General features: G+C 52.4%; 1 protein-coding gene across 7 annotated transcripts in view; it reads left to right on the forward strand.

Annotated features, from left to right (window-relative positions):
* The window catches only part of UVRAG (UV radiation resistance associated), a 324,263-nt gene extending 308,821 nt beyond the window's left edge, over positions 1-15,442 (forward strand). For 6 of the 7 annotated variants that reach the window (XM_017344617.3, XM_051822278.2, XM_017344612.3 and 3 more), the window contains one exon: positions 13,581-15,442. In XM_017344617.3, the coding sequence (XP_017200106.2) occupies positions 13,581-14,283 (703 nt within the window). In that variant the 3' untranslated portion in view covers positions 14,284-15,442. Of the gene's footprint in view, positions 1-7,226; positions 9,910-13,580 lie in introns of those variants that run through there. The other variant, XM_051822282.2, reaches the window with a different exon arrangement.
* Positions 15,443-16,504: the final 1,062 nt, after the last annotated feature.

Raw genomic sequence — 16,504 nt, forward strand, 5'->3', positions numbered from 1 at the left:
TTTCCGCTTTCTGCTGTCTCCAGTCAGGATGGGGAACAGCTGGCCGACGTCTTTTGTGCGTTGACCCTCCGCTGTGCGGAGCCCCACAGCCACCGCCAGCCACTGAGGCTTTGAACCACACTGAAATCTCTTCGCTCTCTGTTTTTCTTTGCGTCGTACATATCTCTGTTTATGCCTTTTAATTATAAAATCATATACGTTCAATGAGTAGAATTTGCAAGTTATAAAAACAGGCCAGAGAGGGGAAAACAATCACCCCACAATCCAAGGACAGAAGCCACTGTTGTGTTGTCAGTTTCCTAGGTATTTCATACGCGAGAGATCATACCAGCTGCACCAGTGCTGTTCAGTAGGAACACAGTGTGAGTCAGGTATACAAATTCATATTTTCTGGCAGCCATGTTAAAAAATGGTTAAAGGAAACAAGTAAGTTCATTTTAATAGTATATCTTATAACCCAAATAAAATCCAAATTATATACCTAAAATAATATCTCGTTCACTTGTGATCAACATTTTAAAAATTACTAGTAAGATATATTCCCTTGTTTCATACTACCCCTTCTAAATCCAGTGTATATTTTATCTTCACAACACATCTCGAGTCAGTCTAGTCATGTTTCAAGCTCTAGGAACCAATAACCAGTTACTAGTGGCTACAGTTCTAGACAGCATAGTTACATAGTCTGCTTTTATGTGTAATATCACATATTAAGCATTTTGCTGATGCTATTTAAAAATTTGAGCATCATTTTTAATGGCTATATAGTATTTCTTCCTTTCAATTTACTATATCTCTGAACGGTTTTGTCTTTGCCTTTTTATATTAACTGAATATTTCTCAATGCATTGCCAAATAATTAAATTTTTCTTTTTGGATGTAACTGATTAAACTCATTTATTTTTAAAACAGAGATATTCACTGAGAATCAGCAGTGTTATCTGTACTGTAAAATTGGAAGATGGATTAGAGGATTTCAAGAAGGGAAAGACCAGCCCTCCCCCGCCAATACTCTTTCCAAGACTTGACTACACAGCCAGACCATACACATACAGTGGTTCATTCTGCCTGGAATGCGCTTCTCTCATTTCTTACTGCACCCACCCCCGCGCACACACACACACACACACGTGGGCGCACACACGCTCTGCCTGGTTGATCCCCACTTATCCTTCAGGGCACCAGTCAGATATAGCTTCCTCTGATGAGTCTTCCAGCTTCTCCATTGTACTAGACAAAATGTGTACTGCACATAAAGCACCGTGGCATTTACTGTCTGTATTCTCAACTATCGTGGAAACTCCTTAACGATAGGAGGCTGATTTTCTAGACACTCCCTTATTCCTGGAGGCTCACAGACAGGCAGGCAGTAAGTGTAGATTTCAATAATGTCTCCCAGAGCATGTGTGGAGACGCAGGTGGAGCATCAGATGGCAGAGTAATGAAAACTGTAGCTGTTCCGAGTGAGAGGGATCACTTCAGATTGCTGTGCTGAAAGAAGGCTCGGGGGCGGAGGTGGCGCTGCAGGTGGCTTGTGGAAGATGGGCGTACCTAAATGTGGGGGCAGGGAATCCGCAGAAAAGCTACGTAGGCACTCTCCACTGAAAAGCCAGCGTCTCTCGGGAGAGATTCTTCAGCACCTGTTAGTAAGTGGCACTCGATAAGCACCCTTTGGAGCTGATGCACTGTACTAGTTTCAAGAAGGCTTAAAGATAGGATCTTTGCCCATCAAAAGCTGGCGGGTTTGCAGCATTGTTCAGACCTGGGACGTTAAGCATAAAGCAGTTACGTGGGGAAGAAAGAAATGATCACCAGCTGCTGGCATATGACGTTTGGGTTCAGGCCCAATTTGACATAATTCCCTGGAGTTGTTAAAGATCTTTTGATACGATGCTGGTCAGCAATCCATAGTAAGGTCCCTCATGAGGGCGGATAGCAAATGGGCCTGTCCCTGCAGACGAGAAACTCCTCCCGAGCACTTTGGAAGCACTGCCCGGTCCATTCCTGTCACCTCGCAGCAGCCCTGAGAACTGGGACTCACTTTCCTCTTTCATCTCGCAGATGGATGAACTGAGGAGCTGAGGGGTTAACATAACTTGAAGGTGACATAGACACCACGTGGGGGCTGAGATTTTAGCCTCTGCAGGACAGCTTTGGAACCCCTGCTTTAACCATCATACGGCACAGCCTCGCGTAACTATGCTAAGAATAAAGTGTTTTCCAGAAGGGATCACTTAGCGTCTGGCAGCTCCAGCAAAGGAAGCCCAGGATCACGGGCTTCTCCTGGTTCTCCTCACCGCTGTCCGACAGCTCCTCCTTATCTCACCGTAGACTCCTCTCCCTCGCCCTCGTCATAAAAAGCTGCAGGTCCTGAATGCGCAGCCCTCGGCCCTCTTCTCTCTGTTTATTTTTAGTGTTGATCTTTTCCAATACCAAACCTGTATTCAGACTGCCCCCGTACGTCTTCGAGCACTATTTCCCTTCCTGTCTCCTGTCCCAGTCACCCTAATCCTCAGTCTTCCGTGCTCCGTCTCCGCACACGGGACCTCCATCCCTTGTGCCGGACTAGCCAGGGAGCCAGGCATGACCCTTGGTTCCCCCTTCCCTCTCACCCCTGTATCCAACCCTTGCAACTCCCGACTGCTTTCCCTCACTTTGTTTGGCTGTATCTGCATTCCCATTTCAGCCACAGCCCCATCATCTCCCTGCTTGTGCACGGCCACTCTGGGCCCCTTCCACTCTGTTCCCCAGCTGTGGCCAGCGTGCACTGTAAGTCAGTCTCGCTCCTTGGCTCATCCACGCATGCCCACACACACACACACACACACACACACACCCTTGCTCAAAACACATGAATGACTTAATGACAGCAGAGATCCTGAGGGCTTTGCATAGCCCAGACTGTTTTCTTCTCCAGCTTCATCTCCTACCAGCCACTGCTCACTGACCTCTGGGGTCCTCAGATACAGGGTCTTTCCCTGCTGTTGCTTCCCCCGGAAGAGACCCGCCCAGCAGCCCACACGTCACCTGCTGAAGAGCTCTGCTAGCCCTTCGAACCTTGGCCTTTGCTGGCCACTTGTCTGTCGCCAGCCCTTTCAGGCCGCGTGCTTTCCTGTGGAGTTTGTGTTACAGGTTGTCCTTTCACAGGCAGGTCTGATTCTACTTCCCATCCTGCTCCCTGCTAATGCTCCGGGGAAAGCAGCAGAGGGTGGCCCAAGTGCCTGGGCCCCTGCACCCACGTGGGAGACCCAGAAGAAGCTCCTGGCTTCGGCCTGGCCCAGCCCTGGTCATTCCACCTATTTAGGAAATGAACCCGTGGATGGAAAATCTCTCTCTGTCTGTCCTCCCTCTCTGTAACTCTGCCTTTCAAATAAGTCTTTAAAAAAAAAAAAAAAAAAAGATGTATTTGTTCACTCATTCATTCAAAAGGGTGAGAGAGAGAGAGAGAGAGAGAGAGAGAGAGAGAGATCTTCTGACTCCCCAAATGGTACCAACAGACATTGCTGAATTAGGTCAAATCCAACAGCCAGAAGCCACGTGGGTGCAAGGACCCGGGTGTTTGAGTCATCATCTGCTGCTTTCGCAGGCACAGTAGCAAGAAGCTAGATCAGAAGCAGAGGAGCTGGGACTCAAACCAGCAGGTACCCCAAGCTGCAGCTTAGCACACTGTACCACCACGCGGGCCCCTTGTTCTGTTTTGTGTGTAATTTTGGCCGTAAAGAGCTGATTGCTCCCAGGTCTTGAGCGCCATCCTGACCCTCCAAGGGGTCCCCAGGTATCATTCCCGGTGTCTCTTCCCTGTTCCTGACAGGTTTTCTTGTATGCTGTTAGTTATGCTCTATAAATGGCATCAAGATGTGCTGTCTCGTTTCGACAGACCGTTTTACAGTCTCATAATGTCAACTGTGATCGCAATGCGTGCGTGTGATGAATTCTTAACGTGAAAGCTGATGAGGGAAGTGGTTGACTTGGCCCCTCCCAGTCCCCACACCCCCCATTTGTCTCTCTGGAGAATCACTTGGTACCGCCCACTCCACGGAGCTGTGCCGTGAGACTGAGCTGGCCCCCGGGTGAGCCTGGGAGCCCTTACATCACACAGCCCGGGCAACTGGATCCTCGCTTGCTTATTTTGTCCTGTGCCTGTGGAACTTTCTCTTTCACAGGTTCATCTTTCCATCACGACTCAGCTTAAATAAAATCTGAAGGCTCCCTTGTTCCGTTACACCTTTTTATGCTGTTTTTATTTAGTCAGACTTTGGCAGGACCCCTTCCTAGCTGAGCCCGAGGGAGGGTGGCCGCTGGCCCAGGTTTCAGTGCGTGCTTCGGACCCAGGCTGATTTCTATTTTTATTTTGTTCTGTGTTTTTGCTAACATGCAGCACAGAGATCAAGCACTTACACTTATCTTGAGAGGGCCCGCCCGTGGCCAGGAGCCTGGCGTCCTTAAAACTCTTAGCCCGCCGCTGCCTCCTGGGAGATAAGCTCTCACTGCTCGGTTCGCTTTCCCCTAGGTGCTCTGTGCTTCTGCTGGATCCGAGAGAGAGAAATCCCAGCCTCAGCTGGATTTTGAAAGAGGATAGTAGCCTGATTTATGGAGGTTGTTGTTTTGCAAAAACTAACTTTATGTCATAATTCCTGAGCTGCCAAAAGCCGTAGCTCCACCTCAGCTGCACCCTGGCAACCTGCTTTTGGCACTCCGTGCAGGCCTGTCGCTGTGCTGCATTATTTAAGCAGTGATCTTTAAGAAGGTGAGAAACCATTATTGCTGTTTAGCACAGTTGACATGATATTGGCGCAGGGTCGCACCTAGCGTTTCAAACATTTCTGGTGGCCGTAAACCAACTTAAACAGCTCCGTGCTGAGCTCTCCCTGCCATGAGGTCATAGCTTGCAGCAAGGGGAGAGAGAGAAGAAGATCAAATGTTGTTTAAAAGGGCCTGTGTGTGTGTGTGTGTGTGTGTGTGTGTTTCTCTTGAAATATTCTTACTCCATTGAGTTGTGGCTGTAGATGTTGGCCAGGGTCCAGGCAAGGAGGATTTAGTGTGTTGCCCAGCTGTGATAGAGTCATGTGCCTCCAAGGAGCTGTGCTGCGGGGAGGGAAGGACTCGTATCTGAGGCTGTGAACTGAACTCTTCCCCAGCGCTCTGCAGCGTGAGACCCGGCTGCAGACAGCACAAGGGAATCTGAAAGAGAAAAGGGGCCGGGGCGGTTGCGCACAGTTCAGACTCTCTTGATGTGGGAAATCTGTACCTCGCTTTCCTGACTTCACTTTCCCCTCGGTTTCCACATTTACGTCACCTCATGGCAGAATGTATTTCTCTTCCTAACTGATGCTCAGAGTGCCTGGCGGTATAAGTCCTTGCAAGCTGACGGAGTACAGACCGTGTAGGCAGGAGGACAAAAGGAGGAGGTCAAGCCCCTCCTAAGAGGTACTCTCCTGATTCTCAGCCCCCGCCCCTGGAAGACAAGCAGAGGTCAAACGTAGGCGTTTGATAAGGTATCGAAAAGCAGAAGGGCCCTGGGGGCCAGGAGAGAGAAGGAAACTGACATTCATTTGGTCACACTGGCTTGGCTAAATCCTAGCTTTCTACCCAGCGTCTTTGTGACCTTGGCCAAATTACCTGCCCACTGTGCCATCGTTTCTTCATCTGTAAAATGAGGCGATGTCTGTAATCCTTTATAGAGATGTTGGGAGGATTCAGTGAGGCCGTGTGAAAGCACCTTACACAGTGCCTCGCCCACGCACGGCAGGTGTTGGGGTGTCGGGTAAGCTGCCACTTCGGACACCTGTATCCCTTGTCACCATGCCTGGGTGCAGGTCCTGCCTCTGCTTCCAGTCCAGCTGCCTGCTCGTGTGTGCCCCGGGAGGCAGCAGGTGATGGCAAGAGGGCTGTGGGGTGGGAGACCCAGATGGAGTGCCAGACCCCTGGCTTTTGCTCACTCACTGACTCCTTCTGTCTCTTCCTTTCAAATAAATAATCAGGTATTGTGAATTTTTTTTTTAAGATTTTATTTGTTTGAGAGGCAAAGTCACAGAGAGGAGAGACAGAGAAAGAAGTCTTCCATTCTCTGGTTCACTCCCCAAATGGCATCAATATCCAGAGCTGCGCCGATCCGAAGCCAGGAGCCAGGCGCTTCCTCCAGGTCTCCCTCGTGGGTGCAGGAGCCCAAGGACTTGGACCATCTTCTGCTGCTTTCCCAGGCCATAGCAGAGAACTAGATAGAAAGAGGAGCAGCCGGGACTTCAATTGGCACCCATATGGGATGCTGGCACCGCAGGCAGAGGCTTAGCCTACAACGCCACAGCACTAGCCCCTGGCTTTATTTTTTTTTTAAATTTAAAATCATTGTCAGTTGCAGTTGTTTTATTATTAATGATTTATGGAGTGCCTACTCTATGCACTGAGAATGTTTGGCCTTTTAACCCTTACTGCAGTAACTGTTTTAGGGAGGGGGCACCTGAAGGGTGGAGTCTGGGACACTACACATCGCGGTGGGGGTGGGGGAATCCCATTCTGAATCAGTGCTTTTGTACCGTGTCTTTTCTCAGGCTCTCTTCTCACCGGGCAGGCTGTGGCTTCATGCAGTAAAAGCAAGAGACAGAGGAAGAGGAGAGGGCAGTGGCAGGGCAAGGATGGTCACAGAGAGCGAGCTGGGTTCTGCCGATTCCCAGGGTGGCTCCACGGCAGGGCTTCTGTAGCCCAGTTTGACATGCAAGTGCCCAGCGTATTCCCATTCATTTAGGTTAGGAAATAGAGAAGTGCTCCCTCTTTGAAAAATCCCCCCTCCCTGAGGCTAAATTCACACAGAACAGTGAGGAACCAGGGGTTTGCAGACAACTGGAATGTACCACCAAGTGTTCCAGAAAGTTCTGCCAGTCGCCCAGCAGTTGGGCAACAAAGGTGTCTGGAGCATTTCTACTTTTCCGCAGCCTCCCCTACCCCAGGCCCCCAAGGCAACAACGGAAATAGTGAATGATGTTTCCCTTTGGGCAGAATAAACCTCTGGGCCCATTTGGTACTTTGCTCCAGAACTCTTTTCCACTGGCCTTCATTTTGTTTTTGCTTCTTGCAGTGGGCTGGGTGAGGTCAGAAGCCGAGAGGCGGGTGGGTGGAGAGTTGTTTGTTCCTGCCTGAAGCAGCCTGCTGGCTGGAGCAAACAGGAGAGGGCAGGAGACCTGGGTTTCAGTCCGTCCGCTGCCACCTTTTACCCTGTGTTCCTTTTCAAGATACGACCTCAGCTTCTCCTTGGTCAGATGGGGGAAGGGCTTCTACAACGAGCAGCCCGCGCAAGCTAATACGACAGCAGCCGCAGCGACAGTTGCTGCTGCCGTCAGGATGTGTGCCAGGCGTTCCACCAAGGAGTTCAAGTGCATCATTCTAGGTCATCCTTACCCCAGTGTCATGATCTGTTTTACAAAGCGGAACACTTCCCACAGTAGATGGTGATCTCGACCTGAAGTTGTAGCTCTGCGCACATGGACTCAAAGCGGCAGGTCTCTAAGGCTCCTTTCCCCAGGCCGCCATCTCCAGCTAGAGCCGAAGAGATAAGAGAAGGTAACTGGCCGCGGTCAATAAGCACTCCCAGACCCAGAAAGAAATGAATCACTTCGTGCAGAGAGCTCCAAGAAAACGTGCTCCAAAGCCAGATGTAAGCCAGACAGTCCCCCTTGACCCTTACACTCCAAGCCACTTGGCTTCTCCCTCGTCCTGCAATTATTTGTGACCCTAGGAAATCCTTTTTTACTCACAGCACAAGGTTTATTATTAAGTAATTTACAGTCCCTGATGTGGTTCAGTTATTCAACAGTTTATGCCATGTTTCACTAAACTGTGGCCTAGTAAATTTGCAATTATGGGTTGTTGTTTTTTTCATAAATTCTTTTTAATTGTAGCATTAAACCCTGGATATCATGTTTCCAGATTGTACCTAAGCCAAGCGGGAGGAGACACCACTGAGGAGAAAGGCTCAGGAGGAGGGTGTGTGCGGTGGACTGCAGGGCTGCCCGATTGCCTGATTCTCGGGCTGTGGACCCCCAGTCTAGCGCCCGGAACACACAGGGCCTCTGGGGGAGAGTGGAGGTGCAGCCACACCTCCCCAAGCACCCACTATCTTGTAGTTGTTTTTGAAGAGTAGAAACTGTAAGTTTTCATTCCAGCATAAATGAGTACTGATTTCATTTGGGGAATAAGTTGTTTAAAATCCTTTAAAAATCAGTCAAATAATAAGTCTGAGGTCCAGCGTCTTCACCTGAAGGCATCCTGAAGCCAGACCGTAAGCAGCCAGGAAGAACTTTGGAACCTTCTGAGCGCCCTTCCTTTTTGATCTATCATTTGCCGTGCTAATTGCACCTCTCACTTTTAGGTAATACTAGAGCTGAAATTCTCTTTTTTATTGGCTTGTACTAAAATACCTAATGAGGAATCCTTTTTGAGACCTTCTATTAGAAATGAAGACCAAAGATGGTTTATTAAAAACGTGTGAGTGTGTTTTTACACGGACCTGCTCTCAGCAGTCTGCTTTTATAGTGAAACGAGGGAATAATTAGGTAAATTATGATATTGCATCCAGTGGAGCAGCATTTAGAACTGTTTCCCAAGAGGCTTTAATTACATACGCAGCAGGGTACAGAATTATGCATGTATACCACAAACACAACTTTAAATTTTTTAACAAAATGTACACACATAAAATCAAAGTTAATAGTAGTTACTTAATGGATAATAGACCTGTGAGTTGCTTTATTTTTATATAGTTTATACTTTTAACTTTTCTGTGAGTATAAATTATTGAAGTTAAAAAATGCATGCATGTAATGACATATTAATGTAATCACTTAATACTTCAGCTATTTGGAGCTTAGCTATCTTGAAAATCTGGAATGTAGCGAAGATCCTGGAAGTGATTTGAAGATTAATTCTGAGCAGTCAAAACCAATGTTATAAAATCTACAGGATAAAGCCCATTACGCCCATGACATCTCCTCGCCCACCTCTCAGATTTTGTCAGCCCCTAATCTGCACACAGTTCTCAGGACACCTGCTTTCTAGGAACACAACAAGGGGCCAGGCTGTGGCATAGTGGGCTAAGCCTCCACCTGCAGCGCCAGCATCCCATACGGGCGCTGGTTCATGTCTGGCTGCTCCACATCCGATCCAGCTCTCTGCTATGGCTTGAGGAAGCAGCAGAAGATGGCCCAAGTGCTTGGGCCAAGTGGGAGACCCAGAGGAAGCTCCTGGCTCCTGGCTTCGGATTAGCTCAGCTCAGTTCCTGCTGTTGCGGCCATTTGGCAAGTGAACCAGTGGCTGGCTGGAGGGTTTTTCTGTCTGTCTCTCCCTCTCTCTGTCTAAAACTCTGCCTCTCAAATAAAAAGATAAAATCTTAAAAAAAAAAAAAAAAAAGAAGAAGAAGAAGAATACAACAAGCCAGCAGCAAATATTTACAAAAGAGCGGAGGAGAGGAGCCGGCTGGCAAAGGAGAGCACACAGCAGGAGCCCCGCGGACCTCACGGCAGCCCCGGGTCCTGAGGCGCAGGGCCACTTAGAGCCCTTCGTCTCCTCATTGTGTCATCGCTGAGCAACGCATGTTCAAGTCCATTGTCCAGTGTTGCTGAGAAAATAGCTTTTTTTAATCAACTTTTTAAAATTGTAACAAAGGCTTCAATAAGAGTTTTTGAAAAGTTTGCTCTCGCATAACTAAAAATGGGAAGCAAAAGACAAAACAATAAAAGAATAAACCTTAGCTATATAGACTTCTTTTTTGTCTATCCAAAATATCTCATTCTCTTAGCATTCTTAAAAGAGAATGTTTTATTGTAATTTTCCAATTTGTATCTAATACTGTTCTTACCTGAGTTCTCATAAAAATTTAAACAGACTGGAGAGTAGGGTCACAAAATCAGGATATCAGAATATATCCAAAGGGCCAGCTTTGTGGTGCCGTGGGTTAGGCCACCACTTGCCAATGCTGGCATCCTGCATGATCCTGGCTGCTCTACTTCCAATGCAGCTCCTGCTAACATGCTTGGAAAAGTAGCAGAAGACGGCCCAAGTACCTGGGCCCCTGCTACCCACTTGGGAGACCCAGATGGAGTTCCAGGCTCTTGGCTTCAGCCTGGCCCAGCCCTGACCTTTGCAATCATCTGGGGAATGAACCAGCAGATGGAAGATCTCTTTCTTTCTCTCTCTCTCTCTCTGTCTCTCTCTATGTATCTCCTTCTCTCTCTGTCTCTCTCCATAACTCCACCTTTCAAATAAAGAAATCCTTTTTCGGCCGGTGCCGCGGCTCAACAGGCTAATCCTCCACCTGTGGCGCCGGCACACCAGGTGCTAGTCCCGGTCGGAGCGCCGGATTCTGTCCCGGTTGCCCCTTTTCCAGGCCAACTCTCTGCTATGGCCAGGGAGTGCGGTGGAGGATGGCCCAGGTCCTTGGGCCCTGCACCCCATGGGAGACCAGGAGAAGTACCTGGCTCCTGGCTCCTGCCATCGGATCAAAGCGGTGCGTCGGCCGCAGCGTGCAGGCCGCGGCGGCCATTGGAGGGTGAACCAACGGCAAAGGAAGACCTTTCTCTCTGTCTTTCTCTCTCACTGTCCACTCTGCCTGTCAAAAATAAATAAATAAATAAATAATAAAAAAAATCGTTTTTAAAAACAAGAAAGAAAATACCCAGGTCTCCACCTCTCAGAGCCATAGAATACATGTGCAAAATATCCCTGAGCTTGGATAGAGCCTGTGGGTGAGTGAGAAGGCCTGTGTGATGGCATTTAGCTTGCTGTGTGCCGTGTGGTTGGCCCTGAGCAGAGGTTAGTTGAGGTTCAATGTGATGTTCCCATCTGGGACTAGCAGCGCGAGCTCGGGAGTCAGACCGACTCTAACGCAGAGGTTTCTCTGTGGGTCTTCGGCCTGAACAAACTCCGTGACCCGCGCACCTGCCTACCAGGCAGATGAAGGGTTCTGTGTGTAGAGCCCCTTCTGCGGCGCTCAGAACGTGGTGGCTCTGCCCGTTGTCCGGGGCGCAGGGCTTACTCCTCTGTGCACAGCTGAGAGCTTTCCAGAGGCGCAGAGTCTGTGATGGCTGCAGAAATGCCTTTTTCGCCGGCGTCAGAAGCCCTGCTGGGTACGCCCAGGCCTGCTCCCCATGCTCCTGGCTGCTGGCCCTCCAGGATCCCAGCCGAGCAGCAGAGCAGGACGCCTGGGGGAGGGGAGGGGACGGCAGCCCCTGGGGGAGGAGGGAGTATCACGTCCCTCTCCCTTCACAGCCACTCCCCTGGCCAGCGCTGCCCACACCCCTCCCACCGGGCCGTGGGGGCTCGGGCTCGCTCCCCCTGCGTAGGGCAAACCGTGCTGGTGCTGGTGCTGGCGCTGTTTGGCTGGGATTACCTGGTCAGCCTGCCAGGTCACTTAGAGAGGGACACTGCTGTCCACAGTGGTAGACTGCAGACAACAAGGAGGCCAGATGTGTAGCTCAGCCCGTTCCTGTGAGTTTCATGGAAACCTGCGTTTGCTGTTGCTGTTTGGGAACTAAGAACGGTAATCTACTGGTCTGCGTGCAGCCCAGTGACCACCCCTCATATGAAATTTGACGGTCCCATGGACTAGAATCCCTGTGGTGGCTTTTCCCAAGGCTAAGGCTTGCCTGGGTATCTGAGCCCACAGGTGTGATCAGGAAACATGGCAGCTGCGTGGCGGGCTTGAGGCCGAGGGCTCCGCGGCAGGACGCCTAGGTCCCTTCTCTGGTGCGCAGCACTTGCTCTTCCTGCAGCTCGGACGCGCGTTACTCCTGCGAGAGTGGAAGCTCCTGGGAGGCAGGCCTGCTGTGTCCCTTCCCACGGCCTTGGCCTCTTGGCCTCCCATGACGCCTGTTTGTGTCAAGTTTCAGGCCCGCCCCTGCTCCTGCCTGCAGCCCACTTGCAAGCCCCTTAACTTCTCTGGGCGAGTTTCCGCGTCTGAAGAGCGCAGGCCAGCCGGGTCTGGCGCTTGTGCCCCCAGTGCTCCGGGCCCCAGTCTGTTCATACAGTCAGGCTGAGATGCACCGACGCCATCTTCGTCTAGCAAGACCTCTGGCTTAGCCAGCGGCGTCTGTGCCGTGACCACCGTCTACTGCCCCGCACTGACGATTATTTATTATCGCAGACGTGTGTACTCGTGCACACCGACTTTCTGGACAGGCTTTCTGTTGGGACCAAGTAGAACGACGAATGTAAAATTACGTCAGAAACTATACGGCTCTGTCTAGCTGAACGGGGACTGTGACTGCCGGCCCACAGACGTCTTCCTGGAAAGTTAACTTGGCCTCAAGGAAGGCACTGAACAGAAAGTGTCGTGAAACATGCGTGGCCGGCCTTCCAAAGGAGAAGTCATGGCCTGAGTTAATTTTTCATTAAAATAAATAAATAAATAAAGGCCCCTGACCCTCCCGCCCCGGGTCTCCAATACAAGGGGGTTTGGGTCTCGGGAAGGGGAAGGTCGTGGCCCGTGGAGTTGCAAGTGACAGGCGTGGGCCTGGCCCTGCCATTGCCTGGCTGAGTTATTGAACTTCCCGGCCAAATGCCGAGGACTGCTTTGTGGGAACCAACCAGGAACTAAGTATGAAAGTGGAGACTGAGAACGCGGTAGCCCTCTAACGTAAGACGTTCACTGCATTTCTCCTGTTTTTCTTTCTTTCCACAAGGAATCCATCCAATGCCTTCCCACCTTCCCCATGTGCTGTGCTTTCTGTCCCCTGCCCTGCCCCGCCCCTCACCCCCCACCCCTCCGGCACACTTCTCTAACAGCACTGCACTTTGCATATTGGGCCTCGCCTGGCTCACCTTGGGTGTTTTGTTTTGTTTTTTTGTGGTTTTTTTTTTTTTTTTTTTTTTGGCAGGCAGAGTGAACAGTGAGAGAGGTCTTCCTTTTGCCGTTGGTTCACCCTCCAATGGCCGCCGCGGCCGGCACGCTGCGGCCGGCGCACCGCGCTGATCCGAAGGCAGGAGCCAGGTGCTTCTCCTGGTCTCCCATGGGGTGCAGGGCCCAAGCACCTGGGCCATCCTCCACTGCACTCCCTGGCCACAGCAGGGAGCTAGCCTGGAAGAGGGGCAACCAGGACAGAATCCGGCGCCCCGACCTGGACTAGAACCCAGTATGCCGGCGCCACAAGGCGGAGGATTAGCCTAGTGAGCCACGGCGCCGGCCTCACCTTGGTTCTTACCCTCAGACACTAATGTTCTCTCCTGTCTTTGGATCCTCGAGGGCTTCCCGAGCTCTGCAGTGGAAAGTAACTTCTCGGGGACCCGCTCCATGGCTCACTTGGTTAATCCTCCGCCTGTGGCGCCGGCATCCCATATGGGCGCCGGTTCTAGTCCTGGTTGCTCCTCTTCCAGTCCAGGTCCTTGGGCCCTGCACCCGCATGGGAGACCAGGAAGAAGCATCTGGCTCCTGGCTTCTGATCGGCGCAGCTCCAGCCGTAGCGGCCATTTTGGGGGTGAACCAAAGGAAGGAAGACCTTTCTCTCTCTCTCTCTCTGTCTCTCACTGTATGTAACTCTACCTGTCAAATAATTTTTTTTAAAAAAAGTAACTTCTCGTTTCTGTTTGTCTCCTAGCGACAGGCATCACACCTCCAGCGCCATCCCTGTTCCAAAGAGACAGAGCCCCGCGTTTGGGAGTGCAGATGGAGGCTTCTCCGGGGCAGTCCCGTCCGCAGACAAAGGGCACCGCAGACGGGCCAGCTCTGAGAACGAGAGACTCCAGTACAAAACCCCGCCCCCCAGCTACAACTCGGCGCTGGCCCAGCCCGCGGCCGCCGCCCCCGCCAGGGCAGAGGCCGAGAGGAAGGCGGCAGCACTGTCCTCCTCCTTGGACACCTCCTTGGACTTCTCCAAAGAAAGCAAGAAAAAAGGGGCCGACTTGGGGGACAGCTTGAATGGAGGCCCCGTGGACCTGAACACTGGCCAGGAGCGAGGAGAGGGCCTCCCTGGGCACCCCGCCGCAGTGAACGGCACCGCGCTGGCCGGCGAGCAGGCCGGCCCCGCCGCCGCGCAGCTTTCTGGTGAGTTCCACCCGGCCTCGGAGGCCGAGCTCCGCTGCGCTGTGGAGCAGGCGGAGGAGATCATCGGGCTGGAAGCCACGGGGTTCGGCGCGGGCCACCAGCTGGAAGCGTTTCAGTGCATCCCCGTGGACAGCGCCGTGGCGGTGGAGTGTGACGAGCAGGTCCTGGGAGAGTTTGAAGAGTTCTCCCGCAGGATCTACGCACTGAACGAAAACGTCTCCAGCTTCCGCCGGCCGCGCAGGAGCTCGGACAAGTGAGCTGAGGGCCGCCGCGGGGCCAGCGCAGAGGCGCTGCCTGCGCCGAGGCTAAGCTGCGCTCGCCCCCTGTGGTGGTTCTGCCACGGCTGGATGTGAGTGCAGCCCGTTCCGGAGCCGCGGGCTGGCTGAGCGCGGCGGGACTCGGGTCAGAGCTCACTTGCAAGGCCGGCCTTCCAGGCCCCACGCTTGTTTGAAGGCAAGAGCCACCCTCTGGTCGGAAGAGCTGCTCGCTCGGGTCCCTGTCCAGGTAGCCGTCTGCGTTTGAGTTACACTTGTGCGTTATCCTCAGAGGGAAGATGATAATATATAAATAATATAATAACTCACCGTTCCTTCCTCACGAGCACTGGCCGTCGCTGTAGTTCATAAACCGCTGGGGACATGGACTACGCAGCGATAGGTTTCTGCTATCTACTGCAGCGTCTGTGGTTGGTGGGGAAGAAGAGCAGTGGTCTCGGCCCCGGGCCCCTCTCCCCTGTCCCCACTCCCCTGTCCCCACTCCCCTGTCCCCACTCCAGCCGTAGCCCACCCGTGGACCGCACTGCGGCCCCTGCCTGCCCAGGGGCTGGGCTGTGCGGCCTGAGGCCTGAGCGTGTCAGGCTCACTGGTTCTCTGACCCCGTCGTCCCGACGGTCCATCTCTTCTGGTCAGCCATGACCTTCTACTTGCCCTGCCGGACCCGGGACCCAGGCCTTGCATTGGCTGGAAAGCTTGCCTCTGGCGGACCCTAGCGTCCCGCAGTCAGAGGCCAGCCACGTCCCTGGGGGCCGACGTCCTCGTGTGGACAGATGCCGTGGGCAAAAGCAGGCCGTGCTTCCTGGCGGTGCACTCACACTCGGCAGGCAGAAATTCCTGTATGTAAATCCCATGTTAATTTATTAAATTGCGGCAGAAGGAAGACACTGTGGAGCAAGGAGCGGGCGCCGTGGGTGGATTCAGACTAGATGAGGCGTGGACTGCGATTGGATGTGTGTGCAGTTTCATAAATATTAAATTATGTTTTTGAATTCCAGTTGTCATTCCTGCATTCAGATCTCATTTGCTGTTGCTTTATACATTATGTACCCAAGGACATTGCCTCAGGGTTGCAAACTCTTTAAGGAAAATGTATCTATATATCCATGTATTATATAGAATAAACATTGATTACTTCACTTGACCTGACTCTGCCTTTCTGAAATTCCTCTCGCACCGCCGTCTCCTGTGCCATCATGACAGGACTAGCCTGAACAAAACCCCACAGGAGCTCGGGCCGTGGGCCGCCTCTGAGTGTACACAGTGTGTGAGGCAGCGCGGGCAGCCGTGTCCGGTAGCAGAACTGGTCCTACCTAGCAACTCAACTCACCCCTCTCATCAGCGGTTTCCCGTCGTCCAGGCGTTCCTGAGCCCCGTTCTAATTCACAGCTACCTGTGGAGCGGAGTAGTTCCTGCTGCCATTTTCCACGCAGGGAACTCAGAACTACTGCACAGCACACAGACCCAGCTGCCCGGCCACTGAAGCTCTCCCTGGGTGGCGAGGCCATCTTCTTCCACGTGCAGAGCTGGGACGGTTCCCACCTGGAACGGCAGCTGCTTTGCCGCGTGTGTTCCTTCGCAGACACTCGCAGAGGGCAGGGGGAGAGGCCATCGGGGATCCACAGCGTGCTGTGGGGGCCTCCAGGGAAGCACCAGCTTACCACAGAAAAGTTTGGAAGGCCGGTGTTGGTGTAAAGACAGTGGAAGGTGAGCCACACCCCGGTGCTGGGTGACTGCCCCAGACACAGGGGTGGCCCTGCCCACCACGCCAGCCTCGAGCCGGGCACGTTCAGTTGCAGGCCTGCAGCCTGGCTCGGGCCCCATACAGAGCTCTCGAGGGTATGACAGTCATGTCAGCTTCCACAGCACCGGCCGGCCGGAGATCGGGGGGCGGAGCCTGCGGCTGGGGGGCCAGGGCTGGAGCTGGGGGCTGGGGACTGCATCTGTCAGGCTCCCCTGGTGGAGGCCCTGATTCTGGCCTCTCTGGCTTTCAGTGCACGGAGCCGGGGCCCTGCCCTTGAGTGTGTGCTAACGAGTAGTTCCCTGGACATTGGCTTGACCCACGCTGTCCAGTGACGGATGCCTCAGAATCACCACTGAGAGTCGGGGTTTGGGGCTTTCATCCGGGTGTTTGGGCAGTTTCTACCATGACCTGGGTGGAACCTACACTGTTACGTGTCTCCAGGAATAACTGGTCCACAGCTTC

The sequence above is a fragment of the Oryctolagus cuniculus genome, chromosome 1 (genome assembly GCF_964237555.1).
Source record: "Oryctolagus cuniculus chromosome 1, mOryCun1.1, whole genome shotgun sequence".
NCBI lineage: Eukaryota > Metazoa > Chordata > Mammalia > Lagomorpha > Leporidae > Oryctolagus > Oryctolagus cuniculus.